This window comes from Triturus cristatus, chromosome 6 (genome assembly GCF_964204655.1).
Source record: "Triturus cristatus chromosome 6, aTriCri1.1, whole genome shotgun sequence".
In the NCBI taxonomy this organism is placed as follows: domain Eukaryota; kingdom Metazoa; phylum Chordata; class Amphibia; order Caudata; family Salamandridae; genus Triturus; species Triturus cristatus.
Window position 1 is genome coordinate 1,005,211,129 of NC_140589.1, and position 19,015 is coordinate 1,005,230,143.

A 19,015-nucleotide genomic window follows, 5' to 3' on the forward strand; every position below is an offset into this window, starting at 1 on the left:
TCCACAAAGGCCCTCATTTTCAGCTGGCTTGTCTGTATCTTTGACTTCCTGGACATTCAGCTTCTTGTTGCCCTTATAAGGATCATCATTGAGCGGTTTAAGATTGTGAACTGGTGTACTTTTGTTGCAGTACTTTCTGGAGAATGAGTCTTAAGAGTCATTTACTCAGATCCTGTTGATTGTCGAAGCACACTTCAGGACACACATAAATCTAGTTATTGTAGATGTGAGATAAGTCTAACTCTAAGTAACTTCAACCAGTCTATAAGAAATGTCAGCAAGCCCTAACTCACAAATGGTTCTTCTTTAGAGGCATATGCTAATGTGTTTTGCATTTTTCTTTTTTTAGTACCTTGGCCATGTTGCCGCACTTCTTCTGCATATTACCCATCCTCGCTCCAGCTGAGTTACAAGCTCTTTGGATTTTTATATGCTGGTCCCATCCATTCATCCTTTGCTCAGACTTCATTAGTGACTAATACCAGCTGTCCTCATTTGCGGTGCGCTCCTGAGTCAGCTTCCTCTTAGGTCGTACTGACGATTGCCAGGATACAAGGCTAGGATGCCATTCTAAGGTCTAAAGTATGTGAACAACAATGGTGCCAGGAAAAGTAACTATTTCACATTAAAGACAATCAATACAGTGAATACAAATACATGAATCACAAAATAAATATTGCAAACAAATATATAAGGTGCCCACACAAGAATTCGTGGTTTTTACATTTTTTTTGTAAATAAGTTTTACAAAAAAAAACACAACAGAGACTGTAAAATACATGAATACTTATTGCTCAATATATTACACAAACCAAAAACTTTTTGGACATTAAAAAATGTTTCACAAAACAAAGAAAGATGGCAATAGGGTTACAGTGTCATCCAATAATCCTTAAATAAAAATGGAAAAAATTGAATAAAAATGTGGGTATGAATCCCTTCCTAAATGCCAGTAAAGTGTTGATGGTGTTTCGACCCCAACAGTGAAAGGGTAATCATCAAGACAGAGACTAGTTTTGTGTGTTAGAAGCCAAATCATGTCCAGACCATCATTCACAATTAGGGACTAGGTGATTATATCCAAAATCAGTATTTCCAGAAAAAAATTGTGAGCAAAATCACGCGGCTTTGGCGGGATAGTCACAATCAAATCTAAGTAAATACGTCTGCAGGAAGCAACAGTGTCCTGTCCCGTGTGTTCATCAAGCGTGAACCTCACTGAATGAACCCTCAACGATCCAAGGCAGACTTGGGGGGGGGGGGGAGAAGGGGGGTGGAGTGGTCAAGGATGGAGAGGCATTAGTTTGATAAACATAAGGGTGTCTAAAGGTACTTCCTGACCTATATCTGTGCATCAGCTCCATTGCAGCAGGACATCTGTTCTCATGGCATGCCTAAAGGTAGACTGGCGAGTCTTCCTCACTTCACTCCAGAGTATTGCTTTTTGGTCGTAGGGCCTGGGGAACTGGGGTGGTGTCTTTGCCGTTAGCAACTATGTGGGTCTTTTGTGATGCGAGTACCACTTCTGCCTGTTCCTTCTTTTTCAATAAAGTTTAGTGTAGATTGAAAGCAGGTGTCAATTGTGGCCCACAAAGATTTGGATTCCTGCTTTCTATTTTTCTGCATGGTAGCATGTTTGAGAATTTTAGGTGTCTGACTGCACAGTCGTAGATGGTCTGAGTATTGTACTAGGATGCATCCCGTATCTTTATATTGTTGCAAGTATTGATGACTCCCTGCTCAGTCTGTTTAATGTGGGTCTAACTTGTTTATTTAAGATTTAGCCCAATACATCTGTCTGTTCCTTGCATACTAGGGTGCAAAACGTGCAGTTTAAAAATAAAATAGGGTATCATGTTTAATGATTGACAGTGTCATGAATTTACAAATGACATTTTTTTTGTGTCCATGTTGAGCTAAGAAAAAATCTGTTTGTTACAGGACTGATATAAATATATTTGTTTTGCGTGAGCAATGGGTTTACAAACAAACTGGCTTAGATAAGCGAATGTGATCTGACATTCCCCTTTACAGATGGACGCCTTGCTGCTTTTGTTTCCGCCCGTTTGGAATCGCCTGTTGCCAGCCTACTTCTTGCGGAACCCGCTCCGCGGGTCCCGCTGCGTGAGGAGTGTTGACCGCAGCGCCTTGAAGGGGACACCGAGGGAAGTACTCGCACGGGGCTGCGAGCGAGTGCGTGAGCTCCTTGGGACTGCATTTCCCAGGAGCACCCGCCAGCCCTGATCAGCTACACCTGGGCCGCTCTCCCCGACCCCTCCTACCCCTTCCACCTATTGTGTTCAGACTCCTTATTAAGCCACAAGTACTCCCGCAGCGCGGGAGAAGCCCGGGACAAGGGCGGGACCGTCTGTGGCCGTCCGGGGCCGAAGGAGGCCGGGCTGGGCCACCCCCCTTACCAGTGACATACAGTATCACCTCCAGTAAGTGGCTTAGGAAAGTTGGATTTGTTTAGTGTTTAACATGGCAACGTCTACATCAACAAACTCTGTAAATAGCCATCAAATAACTCCTCTTGTAGAGTCTGGTCCACTGGCAATTGGCCCCCTAGATAAATTTTTCTTTAATCGTTCACTGGTAATAGACAAAGAGTTGACCTTGGCAGAGAAGCGCGCAGAGCGTAGGCTGTCAATCGAAATACTTAAGAATTCAACGGATAAGTTTTCAAATCTAGCTTACCCCACCCTGGTAACTCCTCTGTCATCAGTGAACTTGCCAGTTGTAAACGACCATTTTGAGGTCCTGGCCCAAAAACCAAACAAGGATGTTGTGATAGAACTAAATAATCCTTGTGGCGGCAAAATCCTACCAGCACCGCTCACTGATTCTGGCGCCCAGGTTACATTGGCCCAACCCAAAATCGGGTCCAAACGGAAACGACCAGCATCTGTAAGAAAATGTAAAAGGGTGGTCAAACCCCCTCAAAAACTCAGGAAGTTACATAAACTCGTGAACACAGGAGAGGTAGCTACTAACGAAACTCAAAGCACAGAAAGTGTTACACCTACTAATCTTGTCTCCTTGAACAGCCAGGACGGAGATGACAATCCTTGTACCGACTCCACTGTACCATGTAAAGATAAGGAGCAATCACTTGTAACTGTTCTCCCTGAACTGGAAAAATTGTTTAGATCACTACTCACCCCCATTGAGGATAGAATTGCAAAGCTTGTAGATAGGCTAAACCATTTTGAACAGACTACCTTAGACAATTTTTATTCCACAAAATCACTGATTAAAGCGAATAGGGTGGAAGTAAGCATAAACTCTCAGGTCCTAAACAACCCTGTTATTCAGGATAAGGGAAGAAATCCCCGAAATAGCTCTCCTTTACCTCCCAAACTGAGCAAACCTACAGTTAAAGCCATTACAAAATCCTCAGACAGAACAGAGAGAGCAAACGTTGGCCCTGATTTACCTCAGTCGACCATAATACACCCTACACAGCCCACAATCCCCCCGACACAAAATCCACCAATCGCAACGAGTGCTGAGGCTACAGTGCGTCATCAAGCGGGAATAGTACCAACAAACGCAAACGTAACTAATAGTACGCAGAAAGCTCAGAATATTCCGGTGGGAGGGAATAGGGCTAACACAGGTTTGTTGGTAGGTAAAACTTCAGTACCGTCCCAAATAAATAACAAACAACAGGCGCTGAAGCCTGTCCCCCAATATGTCCCCCAAGTTCCCAAATCTATCCCACCGCCCGTGGCAAAACAACCCTACAGAAAACCACCAATTAATCTCACCCCAGACTCCTTTCCCTATGTAGCAGTTCTTATAAACGTCCCACCATTACCCCCAGGACAGAGAGAAACTTTCCAGATGCTCAAAAATAAGATCATGCACTGGCTAAAGGAAAACCGTCCTCTGCCTGGTGACATCGACGGGCTAATCATAGGGGTAAGGAGAATAGATTGGATGGGATATACATCGAAAACCTTGGGTGGGAATTGCATAGTGGTCAATTTCCAAGACCCAAGGGTGGCGGGATGGATAACAAGGCAGGGATGGGGAACAAATAAGGGAGGTATCGGAATTGTAGACCTTACCTTTTTTTACCCCCGACCGACTAGTGTAACGACTAGTTTACTCAATGAACCCCTTATTCCCCCTACTGTATCATGGCCAGTCAATCCCTTACCACCTCCTCCTGTAGGTCATAATCATACCACTTACACATATTACAACCCTCATGTAGGATGGCAGGAGCCGGGATGGGGATATTGACAAACCAGTACTGACAGTTTAGGAGGGAACACTAACGAGCCAGAAGGGCAATGTGATGTTCATGGTAATACAACTGTTACAAACTTATTGGTCAATTACATCGAGACGGGGGGTTTGGTCGAAGAAGGTGGTTTTAGACTGGGAACCCTAAATACAAACGCCAAGATAACATACCCAGCCAATACGACAGTGGATCCGACAGATGACCAAGAAAGGCAGACTAATTCTACTGAAAGCCCTATGTTAGCCCAAGTATTTCTATTGACTAACACCCGAGATGGGCTAGATGCTAGCATTGGTACGCTTTTATCTTGGAATGTCGCTGGGCTGGCAAGTAAATTGGATTCCCAATCCTGGGTGGATTTTATAAGTGGGTATGACATCTGTTGTTTCCAAGAAACCTGGGCTTGTGATCCCCTTTTCTGTCTTGGTTATTTGAACTATTGTATACCAGCGTCAAAAGGGGGGAAGAGGGCGGCCCAAGGGAGGCTTAACTGTTTGGGTTAGACAGGACCTGCAGGTCAACATCAAAATGTTGGACCTGGGAAATTGTGATTTGCAATTATTAAGAATCTCCGTAGCAAAGGGTCAACTAATAGATTTGTACAATGTCTACGTGAGAGGTAGCAACGTAACCAATTTACCCACCATTGAGCTGTTGTCTACTGCCATTGAGACCAAGTCCCAGGAAAGTGTAACGATAATTGTAGGGGACCTCAACAGGACTTTTGAACCTCTGGACTGTACAAATGACCTCTTGGAGAGCGAAGAGGACAATCTCTGGGGAGTACCACCTCTATGCCTAAAACCTGTAAGGAGATGGACAAAAGAGATCTTATCACTGAATGGAATTTGTATGGAACATGGCTTAAGAGCACTGAACGGGAGGACACCTGGGGACAAGGAGGGCAGCTACACTTTTGACAATGGCATCAACAGGAGCCGAATCGATTACATTTTGTGCAGTCTCCAACTGTGGAAAGGGGTTGTTGACATGACAGTTAGGCCCCGGGTTGAAAGTGACCACAACCCCCTCTGTGTGTCTCATAGGTGGTGGAATACTGGTGCGGGCAACCCTCTAGTGATATACGATGAAACCCCTGTTATGAGTAATGATGAACGCAGGTTAAAATGGCCCAAGGTACTGGCAAACGAGGCCACTATGACTTACATCAATAATGCTGTTGATTGTGCAATTTCCGCGATGGAAACAGCGGTTCCAGTGGTTCCAGGGGATAGTGGAATCACCGAAATCCACAATAAGTTATTCTCCCTCCTGAGACCATGCTTCTTCATTAAAAAAAGGAAAGGGAAGAAATCTAAAGAAGTGGGAAGGTGGTTTGATAGTCATTGTAGATCAGCACGATTAGCCCTGGGACAAGCCATAAGGAATAGGGACCGCGCCGCTGTGACAAAGAATAGGGAACTGTACAAGATGGCCATCTATCGTGCAAAAAAGAATTGGGATGAAGGCCACTGGGCCGAACTAAAAGAGGCCTCTGATAGTAAAGACTCCAGGGCATTCTGGAAAATCATCAAGTGGGGTAGCGGAGCCGGTCCTGCGAAGCCAGACAACAATGTAGCAGAGGAAGCTTGGGTTGATTACTTCAGACCTCAGTACGCGGAAGTTAACCATCCTGTGGCAGCTGATAGTATAACACCGGTTTATGCAACCGACGATTTGTTCTCCCTTAGAGAAGTGGAAATTGCCATTGGTTCCGCGAAATGTGGGAGGGCGCCAGGTCCAGATGGCATTCCACCTGATATTTTTAAACACGATATGACCAGATGGGCGAGATATACCCTCCTTGTAGCGAATGCCCTAGCCAAGGGGGAAGTGGTCCCAGACCTCTGGAAAGGCGCAACCATTATCCCCATCCACAAGAAGGGAGATCGTTCACTGCCTGCAAACTATAGGCCCATAAGCTTAATAGCCACCTTACAGAAAGTAGTTGGGAGAATGGTAACAAACCAGCTTATGGACTGGGTTGAAGACAACAACGCCCTTTCTCCATACCAAGCGGGATTCAGGCGAGCAACCAGTACCATCGATCAGGTCTTCCGCTTTACCATATTAAGGTGGAAGACCGTTGTACTGGGAAGGGGCTGCCTGTACGCCGCGTTCGTCGACCTGCGGACGGCGTTCGACCTAGTCCCCCGGTTTAAGTTATGGTTGGTTTTGCAAAAGTTGGGGATCCCTGCTGATCTGCTAACATTAATTATGCGACTGCACGAATCCAACTTCGCTAGAGTCCAGTGGGGTGGAAGTGGAGAGACAACAGAGGATTTCCCAGTGGAAAGGGGTGTTCGACAGGGCTGTTCCATGGCCCCTTTACTTTTCTCGTTATTTATTAACGGAATCGTTGAGAGGATGCTGAAGGCTAGTGTTGATGCCCCATCGTTAGCGGACACCAGGGTTCCGATCCTGATGTTCGCTGACGACACTCTTATCTTGTCTAAGACCCCCATGGGGCTGCAACGTGCATTAAACATTTTTGATGCTTTTTGCACTGAGCATGGGCTAGAGGTAAATGTGGGAAAAACAAAACTAATGGCTTTTTCCCCCGGACGCAGGAACTACCCCAAGGTAACCTTAAACAGCAGTAGGTTAGACATTGTCAAAGAATTTACGTACCTGGGTGTACAGATCGCAGAGGGCATTGGCTGGACGCATCATGTAGATAAAGTGGTCTTAAAGCACCAGCAGCTTTCTGGTGCTTTAAGGGGGGAACACCGCAAATCCAAAACAAAACCCATAAAACCCGCATTAATAGTGTATGATGCGAAGGTTTTGGGTGCCACATTATATGGCGCGGAGCTATGGGCCTGGGATGGTTTAGCGGCTCTTCAGACTTCAGAGAACAAGTTTATGCGAGGGATTACAAGACTCCCACAGAGTACCCCCTTAACCCCACTGTTTCTGGAGTTAGGTAGACGCACCATTGTAGATAGAGCCCGATTGCGCCCAGTCCTTTACTGGAGACGTCTCTGGACGACTCCAGAAATAAGACAATATGCGGAGGGTTTTCAATGGATTATCAAGGAAGATACCTTCCATAAGATAAAATGGCTAAAACATCTGAAGTCCATGTTAGTAAACTTAGGGTTTTCAAATCTTTGGAATAACCCTGAGGGAGAGATCTTCCCTAGCAAAGAAGCCCTTAAAGAACAATATTGGGATTGGGTTGGCGGTAAGATGCTGAATGACACCAGGGCCGACTCTATGACTGGTCGCTTCCTGGAGATAAAAAAATTTCCTGCCCTGGAAAGTTACTGGGACAACATCACGGTACCAATGGCCAGGAAACTTGTATTTCAGCTAAGATCAGGATCTATCCCCCTCAAGAAACTGACATCTGGCTGGCACAGACCCACCAATAACTTATGTCCAGCATGCGAAAATGCCGAGGAGAGCATAGGCCATTTTCTTTTCGTATGCCACGCTTATGTGAATCCGAGGAGAAAATGGCTCTCGCCGGTATGCAAAAACTTGGGGACACGAGACAGCACAGTGGCTCTAAGAATCCTACGTACAACAACTCAGGATTCGATAGTCATAGGGGTAGCTAAATACCTGGGTTGGGCATGGGCAATTAGAAGACGGTCCCTGGGGGGAAGCAGGTAACAAGGTATTCCTCTCAACAATGATTAATGTAATACTATTTGTAAATATGGTTTTTATATGCAAATGTTGTATGAGCTGTACTCTATGTTTAATGAATTTTTAATCCGTAATAATGTATTATTGTATAACTGTGTTGATTTTATGTGCTTTTATGAGAATTGTCTCGAATAAAGCTTATACAAAAAAAAAAAAAAAAAAGTAACTGATGAACATTGCATTTAACCGTAGTGGCCTCTAACATAGCATCTCTGTCTTGGTTCCTTCCCTGCAGAGTGAAGAAGCTGAAGGAGACTCTGGTTGCTGTACAGCATCTGGATAAAAACATGAGCGGCCTCAAATCCTGGCTTGCACACATTGAGTCGGAGCTCTCGAAGCCCATTGTCTATGACAACAGTGATTCCGAGGAGATACAAAGGAAACTAAGTGAGCAGCAGGTAAAACAAAGCACGTAAGGTAGAAGAGTTAAACCCTGAAAGCATTTTGTTCCAACTTGAAAAGTCCAAGTCAGGCGCCCTTGGGATGTCTCGCCCCAGCGTTGGACCCACAGGATGTTGCTGGCTGATGCCCCCATGCCGAGGTAAGGCACCGCATCAAAGATCTAGCGTTGGGAGGAGCATTCGAACGAAGTGAGGGGGGCTGCCAGTCTGTGGAAGATTTCCTAATGGGGAGCAAGGGTTGATGTGACCCAGCTGCGCTGTGAGTGATAGACGTTGAGGGGAAATGTATTAGTGCACGGCTTCCTGGTGAGCGCTTCTGTTCTGTTGCGGCAAGAAGAAGAAAAGCAAGTGTGTCTGCCAGGTGTACCTCTTGGTGTTCATGAACTGAACTGTGAAGCATCTGTAAAACACACCATGTAACAATGACAATGGTACTGAAGGAGTTACTGGAAGTATAATGACTGCAGCTCTTTTGTCATTTTCAATTGAACATAAAGGAAAAATACAGTGTTCTCAATAAAATCAGGGATAGGAATATTGTCTCTATCACGAAAAGACCTTTGGGAGGACAACACCGCATTGGTCTGTGTAATAAACAGATGAAAATTAGAAAATGAATGTCTTGTGAATAGAAGGAATGTGTTGGGTAAACACTTGGGCATAGATCAACTGCATTTATTACTGATTTTAAAATTAGACAGTAACAGCTGACACCGTTCAAAGGCTTCAGATCTCAAATGGATAATGATATGCTGTAGTTGGGCTGCAGTTCATGAGCTAATGTTTAAAGTGATGGTAATTTTAAAGGGCACAATGATAACAGCGGATTGCACATTTTTAGACAAGCCTGCCGCAGACGGGGTACCTCCATAATGTGATATTATCCACGTTTTAAATTTGATGGGTTAGAGTGGGTTTGCAGTAGAAATGTGCATCTTCTTTACAAAGGGGCGAAGAAGAACAGGCTATTTAAATGCTCAGGAACCAATCGCGTGTTTGGGTACGAAAGCGTACTCCACCCTATAATATTAAACGCTGGCATACATACATGATGCAGAGGTTGTTGGGTTTATTCTCATTTGCAACAATCGTGCTGTAGTTAGAGTATTTACGCAAATGTTCAAATATAATCCATCCACAAATGGATATGTTCAGTGTTCCTGAGTCTAAATGATTACCGCCTGTACTTCACTCGAGAATAGAGGTACATGCATAGCGGTTCATCAAGGTAATGTGATATGCTTCAGCATACACAGATTTAGCACTGAACAAGCCAGGTGTCATTGTGGCACTAAACTCAATTGATCCAATAATGCTTGACTCACAACATGAAGGATTCCAATATTCAGAATATTTTGTACTCCTTTTCCCAATGAGGAGGAGACTCAATGTTTAAGCAAATGGTCTGCCACTTTAATGCGTGGTGAGAGTCTATCATGAACGGCTTCATGTGTGCTTGACTGATTGTGCTTTGCAGGGTTTCATGGGTACTGCCTGTGGTGGTTCAATGTTAATTTAAACGTTTTCTGTATTAAATTGCTCTGAATTATTTTCCGTGCAAAGGTTGTGTATTATGCAGAAAAATACTTTTGTCTACCACCTGCAAGCAAAAAAAGTGTTTATTATTAATCATTGCACTCCATGTGACCAAGTTGTGTTACTTTATCAAGGATCCGATTTGGTACAGGTTTAAAACAAGTTATGTTCCCTTGTAGGAGCTTCAAAGAGACATAGAGAAGCATAGCACAGGTGTAGCATCAGTACTGAACCTGTGTGAAGTGCTCCTTCATGACTGCGATGCATGTGCCACAGAAACGGAGTGCGACTCCATTCAGCAGGCAACGCGCAGTCTGGACCGTAGATGGAGGAATATCTGCGCAATGTCAATGGAGAGAAGAATTAAGTAAGTGTGCACCAACAGCAGTGGCTCGCCCAGGCGAAATAATACAGGGCCTGATTCACAGAACTAACTTAAGACAAAATCCTAAACGTACTACTTTTGGTATTCACAGAAGGCATTTAGTAGTAGTAAAGTTAGGATTTTGTCTTAAGTTTGACTTAAGACAAACTTAAGACAGACTTAAGACAAACTTACGACAGACTTAAGATAGACTTAAGACAAACTTAAGACAGACTTAAGACAGACTTAAGTTAGGGTTTTGTCTTAAGTCTGTCTTATGTTTGTCTTAAGTTTGTCTTAAGTCAAACTTAGGACAAAATCCTAACTTTACTACTACTAAATGCCTTCTGTGAATACCAAAAGTAGTAAGTTTAGGATTTTGTCTTAAGTTAGTTCTGTGAATCAGTCCCACACTCTTTGCAAGTCAGTGCTTTCTCACATCTGTCTGCCTCCGCTTTAGCAAACTAGCTCCATAATCTTTGTGAGGCAGTTGTGTGTAAATGTCACATTGTGATCAGGATTTTAACAAAACATGCCTTGATTGCGAACGCCAGGGCATTTTCTATTATCCATGTGCACTGTCCCATGTAAGAGAGGTAGAGAAGTCCAGCAAAAGACAAAAAGGTTACCCGTAGCATTACCTGGGTGAGGTACCATGCTTGGCTTGTATTTAAGTCCTAGTGTTTGAACACTGGAGTGCTTGAATATCCCCTAAGACTAGTTATGGGGGTATAACATGAATCGCAAGTAAATGATAAATAATTGCACAGGACTCAAGTAAATTACATTGCTGGTAGGGATGGAAAAGTGATGGTCACATTTATTTTTACAGCAACACTTTGAAGTTAATGTATGAATGGTCCAGAGATGCTCCAATAGATTTATTCATGGCCACTTCTCGCAAGGCTTCCAATTGGTTAGTCAAGGCAGTGATAGACCTTGGGATGAGTATAGATGAACAGGACAATCTTCTCTTCCCAGGCATGGGTTCCAGGAAACTCAAGGCAAACCCTTCTCACACACCATGGTACATCTTCTAGCACAGTCAGATTACAATCCTGTAGCAATTAATGTTATCACAAGTAATTCTTTCAGTCAGCAATCAAGCGGTCCCAAATACCACCCAGTAAAAAGTTCAAAGCAATAGACCATGCATTTTAGTGACGAGTAGACATGCTTCCGAAGCTCACATGCCTAACCAATGAAAAGCAGAGTTGTTGAGCCTCGAACAAGTATTAAAAAACAACACAACGCCCAAACTCTCAAACACAATGACACAATTTTTAATCTTTTACAACCTGCATGCTAAAAATGACTTTTTGGATCCAATCATGCCATCAGTGATGCACGTTCACACGGGTTGAGGACAAACCTCCCTCTGACTAGCCATCCTTTCGATAATTGTACTCTTCAGATCATGAAAGTACAGACAGCCCAACCTCCTCACTGAAGGTGTAGCACTAATGTTCTAGCACCGAATCCAGAGTGTGAAATCTCATATGTGCAGCACTTGCACATGCATCCTGTTAATGACATTTCATCACCGCAGGCCGGTTGAAGTTGCATTGATTTCTCATAGAAGCCCTCTGAGGCCTACACTCTTAGCCTTTGACGTGATCCCATACACAGGCACTTAACAGACTGTGGCTTCCTATCAAGGTGAGTTACACTTTTAATCCTGAATAATTTGTATTTTAGCAACGTACTCTTCACAGGGGGCTGTGATATTTTCACAATATAGCCAAGTTGTTAAGGAGTTGATGCCTCGATGGCACGCCTCCCTTCCCACCCACCAACATATCAGACCCGTTTAAAGAAGATAGCTTATAGATACCGCGCCCATGTGCGCACGATACTTCATTCACGCCGTGCAACTTGTTAATGATACACATCCCAAGTGCAACTTTGATAGGACGCACAATGGACATCTGTACACTTCCCACTGCAACTAGATAAAGGCAAAGTCCTTCAGCACAGGTATCAGTGCTGAATACACTACATAGATCTGTGACACGGTGGGACATATCTTACCCGTCCCATCCATCAAATGATTAAAAAAAACTTTAGCGAACAACACATTGGGCAGACCTGTGCTCACTAATCATTTTTAATTAATCCAGACCACTATACCTCCAGTCAGTGTAAATTCCGGATCCATAAAGTGCGTCCAGCCTCTGAAAAGTGTGAACCACACACGTACAAGTTTGCTATTTCAGTGTTGGTATTAACATATCTTATTAAAGCACTAGGGGCCATATGCATGAACACATTTTCCCATAGACACTGAAAGTGCAAAACCCTGTGATGCTTCTGGCCCTTGATGAATAGTCAGTATTAATGTATTACTCATATTTTCATCTATCATCTAATAGCAAATGGTGACATTTTTAATGAACTATAAGACACCCATATTTGCGTAAACAGCACGAGCATCAGATATTTGGACTGCTTACCTTGGTATTTACCCTGTGTTTAAAATTAAAAAAGACACAAACTCGCGCTTTTTTTGGCTGCATTTCTGTCTTCATTCCAGACTGTGCCGTAGGGAGGGACATTCACAGGAAAAAATGAAAGTGATTTTTTTAGGGACAGGATTTATTACATATTATATACTTAGTTTAACTTTAACCTTAGTGCTGCATATTTTCGAGTAGTTTTCGCTAGACTTATCTCTGCTTTTTTATTAGTAGAAGGGAGTGCAGGTTTTCATACACTGTGTCACTGCTGTCTGCATCCTGCAAACAGCCTCATTATCTTCAAAAGTAAGATAACTATGGCAACTGTTTTCCAAGGCAGTTGTACAACTAGACTGCGCACGTCAGGATTCACAGTGCGGGTGTTTATGTCTGGGCGCGTGGGTTGATTCCGGGCAACCTTGAAGCCACTGTGCTACGTCCAAGCAAACTTGGAGTTGCTATGGATGCCTTTTTAAAACCGAAATTGTGAGAATGCAGAGCGTGTCGCTAGCAGTTTTTCCCAGATTAATTTTATTGAGAGCATCTTTAAAAGACTGGCATGCTTTATTTGAGAGAACCTCGTACGGTGACAATTTGCTCATAATTAGAGCCAACACTTTAAAACGCGCTCTAGTTGTGCGCCGGTGGCGCGGTGCAGAGATCAGTGCATGTCCCAGAGTGTCAACTAGTGCGGTGTTGTTTACACAATGCTGGCATTAGCGGTCGCCGTATTGGGAAAGGGGGCTGCTGCCAGGAAGCAGCTGGTTAGTCCCGGTGTAGGCAAACCCACATCTACTTCGCCTGGTTTTCCTGTATTGGTAGAAAGGCAGATACGAATTGGAGCAGCTGTTGCTTGTTAATCGTGCACTGCAAGCCAGCAGGCCACTGCAGTGCGGCCAGGCACCTTTTGTGGGCCGTTTCTTTATACTCGGCAAATGCCATTTTCTTTTTCACTCCACAGGATTGAGGAGACCTGGCGCCTGTGGCAGAAGTTTCTGGACGACTACAGCCGCTTCGAAGACTGGCTGAAGGTGTCGGAGCGGACGGCCGCCTTCCCCTGCTCGTCGGGCGTGCTCTACACCGTGGCCAAGGAGGAGCTGAAAAAGTTTGAGGTGACTTCTGCAGGCTGAAGGGAAATATGCAGCGATCATGTTGCAGCAGCAGCTGCCCGAGCCTGCTGTCAGGCCCGCGTTGTGTGTCCACAGCTGCTGCACTTACAGTGCACGGCTCTGTCCGCCAGCGGCCAACAGCACGCGACAACACACACCAGCCACAGCTGCCAGGGTTGAATATTTGTTGCCATGTTGTACGATGATCTGTTAAGGAAAGTATGTCTTGTGTGGTTAAATGTGAATTCACTGTTTCCCTTCTAAGCTACACAGCAACATTCAGAAGTAAAGCTATCCCATGAACCAGGCGCGCAACGCCCATCGGGCTCAAAGGGCTTTAGCCCCCCCGTCGTGTGTGGCAGCCCGGGATGAGACAGCTTCCCGGGCACCCACACAGCCGCACCCGAGCACTTCACAGGTCTTTAAAAGACCTTTTGCTTGTTAACAAGGCTTTGATGGTTTTCACCCCTGCTTAGAGCCCCTGCAGCTGCACTCTGCCTTTTGCTTGAAGAATCACCCCCCGCCCCGAAGCTTTTTCTTAGCCCCCCCCCCCCGATATTTGACTCTAGTTGCGCCTCTGCCATGAACAAAAAATTGTATTCCTCGCAGAGGAACATGGTAACATGATTTTTTTTTCCAGCTGCTAGTTTAGTCCGAAAACCAAAAGTATAAGCAAAATATTCTGCAGTGTTAGAAGATGGAATTTTGTATGCCCCTCAGCCCATGACATCCTCTCCGTTTTTGAGCCCTTTGTGTCATAAACCTGATTGTAATTCCTTCAGGTTCACCACAAATGTTCATGCCCTGAGACCTTTCAGGTGAAGTGCTGGTGCTTTCACTACCCGGTAGCATAAAAATAGGACAGATAACGTGTTTTGTTTAAGCTTTGAAAGATGACGTTGCTTTTAGCACACACTTAACGACAATGACGAAAACACTATTTACCCAGCAGCAGACATTGGACCCTTTCATTTAGCGCCTCGCAAATTGCGACCCAATGAGAGGCGCAAAATGAAAAGTGCAACAGTGGCCCACATGCATCAAAGCAAAAACCGGCCGCAAACGGGCAGATTCTCAGAATATGCCCCTTTGCGACCAGTATTTTTGCATTTGGGATGCATTATCCCAAATGCAAAAATCGCAATTTAAGTAATGTCTAAATTGCGATTACTTAAATTGCCATTGCATTTAAGGAATCAATGCAATGTATTAAAGTAAAAAAACTACCGATTTCGCTAATAGAGGGAGCAAATTACCATGAAGTTGGACTTCATGGTAATTTGCAAAAACTTTGAAAAATGCACTAAAGTGCATTTTTCAAAGTTCCATTTTACACACACACACATGCCTTTGGGGCATGTGTGTGTGCAAGATGTACTCACATGCAGATTTCAGGGGTGCAAAAGGGTGTCCTTTTGACACCCTGGCACCCTTGAAATTGCATTCTCAATTTGCGATTCTCTAATTGAGAATCGCAAATTTAGAATGTCTTCCCATTCATTCCTATGGGCCTCTAGGTCCATAGGAATTAATGGTGAGGTATTCCTTAATTGCGACTCGCAATTTGCAAGTCGCAATTAAGGAATGTTTAGAAATCGCTATTTTTTAAGCGATTTCTAAATGCATAGCCTTTTGCTATTCCTTAGTAGCGAATCCTTATTTTTCGCTAATAAGGAATCGCAAATGGCATTGTTGATGCTTGTGCCAGAGTGTTTTTACACTGTTTTGTGATTCCCAATGGGGTTGCAAATTGCGAGGCTCATTAATATTAATGAGCCTCTCGCAATTTGCGAGCCCATTGGGAATGCCAGCCCTCCCAGGGATGGTGGCCTGCTGTGCTCAGCAGACCACCATGTCTGGGACTGCTTTTTAATAAAGCAGCTTTTTTTTTTTTTTTAATGCAGCCCATTTTCCCTAAAGGAACACTGGATGCATTTAAAAAAAAAAAAAAATGAAATGTTTTTGTTTCCTTTTTTAAGAGCAGGCAGTGGTCCTTGGGACCACTGCTTGCCCTTAAAAAACTATTTCGCATGCATTTGCAAAGGGGAAAGGGTCCTCAGGGGATCCCTTCCCCTTTGCAAGTTCATTACTACCTACTTGAAGTCGGGGGTAATTGCGAGTGGGTTGCAAAATATACTACATTGTTTTGAGACTCGCAATTTGGAACGGGACGCCCCTTCCAAATAGCGAGTCGCAAAACATATTTAACGAGTCGCAAAAAATTGCGACTCGCTAAATGGGCTATGTACATAGCCCAATAGGTTTTTGCATGCGCATACGGGTTCGCAAACCCGTTTGCCCATGTAAAAACGGGTCCTACATCTGGCCCATTGCCTCTTATTAGGTTATGTCCAGGCACAACACTTCTTATGGTTCTTACTGCCGGTGCCACATGTTGAACACTCAAAGTATCGCTGGGCTCAAAACACCCTTCATGGCGTCACTGGAACACTGCCTTCCAGCATCCTGAAGAGCGGCTGGTGGGAAAGGTCCTTCTTTCGGGACATAGTGACAATCGTGCTTAAAGATAACCCTTTGTGGTAGTTCTGATGGCTGGTTCCCTTGTTTGTTTGGGCAAAGGTGCGCCTGGTGGCGCATCATACGGTGGCATCCACTACAGGCATCTGAGTTTAACCTTATTGTCATGTATATGAATCCAAGCTTGTCCACTGAGCCTTTCATCCTTCCAAGGTTATAAGATGATTTCTGTTGGGTGACAAAATCAGTTAGCAGTAGCAAGAAGGCCCTTGGAATAGTTGTGTGTGCTACAAGTAGACATGTTGTATAGAGTGGAGAATATATAACGTTTCTCTGAGCCTCACACTTCGTATGGCTATACTAAAGAACAGCCTTTGACATTTTCCACCCAGGAGCATGTAGTAGTAGTAGTATATAGTGTTATTCGGTTTTCTGCATTGTACAAAAATGGACAAAATATTTTAAAATAATGCAACAAATTATAAATAATGTGATAAATGCGGAGTACATAATTTCTTGATGAATAATGAATATTCAAATATACGTTGTAACTTGAATTCAGATTTATCTTTAAAACAGAATAATCTGTTACAAATTGAGTGTAATGCTAGATTTATTTTAATGAACAATGAAGGTGCATACCCTGTTGAATTCTGTTTTCTTGACTTCAGGCCTTTCAGCGTCAGGTCCATGAAAGCCTAACCCAACTAGAGCTCATAAACAAACAATATCGTCGACTGGCCAGGGAAAACCGCACAGACTCTGCCAGCAAACTGAAGGAAATGGTACATGAAGGCAACCAGCGATGGGATAACCTACAGCGGAGAGTCACCTCCATCCTGCGCAGGCTAAAGGTATGGTCAAGGTTTCTCTACCTGTGTGATCAGTGATCAGTTTTTGGCATTCTGCCCTGCTCAATGCTAATTCTGTGTACATGGTAAACTGTTACCATGCTAAAAAGATTCATGGCAAGCACCTTTTTCAGCATCGCTCATTGGATCACAGCTTTTAACAACTAACACAGTCAGAGTACATTTTGGGTACTTCTGCTAGATGTGGCATCCATTCTCTTACAACCAAAACCTGTAACTTTTCATGTTTTGTGAACTTAATCCTGCATTGCAGCAGGATTTGTGTCTTGGTTGACAAATGCAAAATGTTAATGTATAAGGTGCTGTCCGAATTCGAGGCACAGCCATAAGAGGCCTCTTAATTAATTCACCATAGAGATCTTTTATATCCATGAATTCCTCCCATGTTTAGGAAATTGGTTCTTTTAGTATTAGCATCATCCACATTTTTGACTGATGCTGTTATTTCTTCGACTCTGTAGTGCACTGGGCCCTGCTGTCCAGGCCCCAGTGCATGTGCTCTGACCATTCAAAGTTGTGTACAATCAGCTAATACCCGATTGGCATACTTAATTTGCCTCTATGTCCCTAGTACATTTTACACGTCGTACCCAGGGCTAGTTTAATGTCACTCGTGGGCAGCATCACTTAATTGTGCCAGCATTACAGTGGCAAGGTGAAAACATAGCTCTAGTTCTGAAATTGCAGCTTAATCAGGCAGCTTCTAACCGGCCAACTCAACGTGACAAAATAACCCCTTTAGCCAAGTCCAAACCTCCCTTTTTAATATGAATAAGTCACCCCTGATGCAGGCTTTGACAGCCCACAAGGCTGGATGCTAAATATTGAAATTAAGGTCATATTTCTCGTGATCTCTACAAGCCCAGACAGTGAAAGAAATATCCGTTGTGAGGAAATGGGGTGTATTAAATGGCGTGGTTGTGCAACGTCACTGTGTTATACGCTTTCCCGCCCTTTAGGACCCTTACGTTTCGCCTGTCGAACCCATAGCTCAATCATGAGGAGCTGTTTCACTGAACAGCAAGGCTTACCCAGAAGAACAAGTGTAAAGCATTTAAACAACACCAAAACAATTGAAGAAGAAACTGATGCAATACTCACATGAAATCCAACGCCAATTTATAAAAATGGAACACATTTTAATAAAAATTTAGGGCCAGATGTACAAAAATAGGAATAGTGTTTCGATCTTCCATAGATTCACATGCTTAAATCATTCCCTGTCGTCGAAGTGGGAGTCCCACAGTACAACTAGAAAAGCAGTGTCATGTTAAACATAGCTTGAGAAGGTCATAAAGCCTTCACTTCAGTAACATACCTCTATCATGTAAAATAAGTCAATCTTCAGCCAATCAGGTTGCAGCACCCTCTAGAACACTTCCCTCAGATGCTTCTGTCATCAGGTTTTTTACTGCACCTTGTGTGAGGCAGTCTCCAGTGAGCGCTGCTCAGTTCAACCTACTACTGAATCTTTAAAAAGCTTAGTGTGTGTGTATATATTCACTGAAAAAACCACAGATTTCAGGAATCTTATAGTTAGTTAGACATTTCACTCTTACAAAACCAGATAAATTCAGCCGTTATAGTTAGTTGAGCTAACTATAACTCACACCCCCACAATCCACTGCTGATGACGTCACATATTACATCACTCATGACATGGTCAGTGACATAACTGATGACATCTCAAATGACATAATTGAGCTCGTAGGATTGAGGTGCATCTGAGCAAAATCCATACCACGGTGGAAGTCCCTGTCACCGCTGCCTGTAGCCTGTAGCCACCAGTGGGGGAGAGGAGGACCAGGACTACCGGTCCCAGCCTCCCAAGTGGCCACTGCCGCCAACTTCATTTGCTTTTGCCCGGAGGTGCCTTAAAGCTGCTTG

At 43.8% G+C, this 19,015-nt stretch overlaps 1 protein-coding gene across 2 annotated transcripts in view; it reads left to right on the top strand.

The window, feature by feature from the left end:
• Positions 1 to 19,015, top strand: part of SYNE1 (spectrin repeat containing nuclear envelope protein 1) — a 1,959,630-nt gene that overhangs the window by 1,820,311 nt on the left and 120,304 nt on the right. For both annotated transcript variants that reach the window (XM_085611789.1, XM_085611790.1), the window contains 4 exons: positions 8,148 to 8,310; positions 10,029 to 10,216; positions 13,631 to 13,781; positions 16,928 to 17,110. In XM_085611789.1, the coding sequence (XP_085467915.1) occupies positions 8,148 to 8,310; positions 10,029 to 10,216; positions 13,631 to 13,781; positions 16,928 to 17,110 (685 nt within the window). The remainder of the gene's footprint in view (positions 1 to 8,147; positions 8,311 to 10,028; positions 10,217 to 13,630; positions 13,782 to 16,927; positions 17,111 to 19,015) is intronic.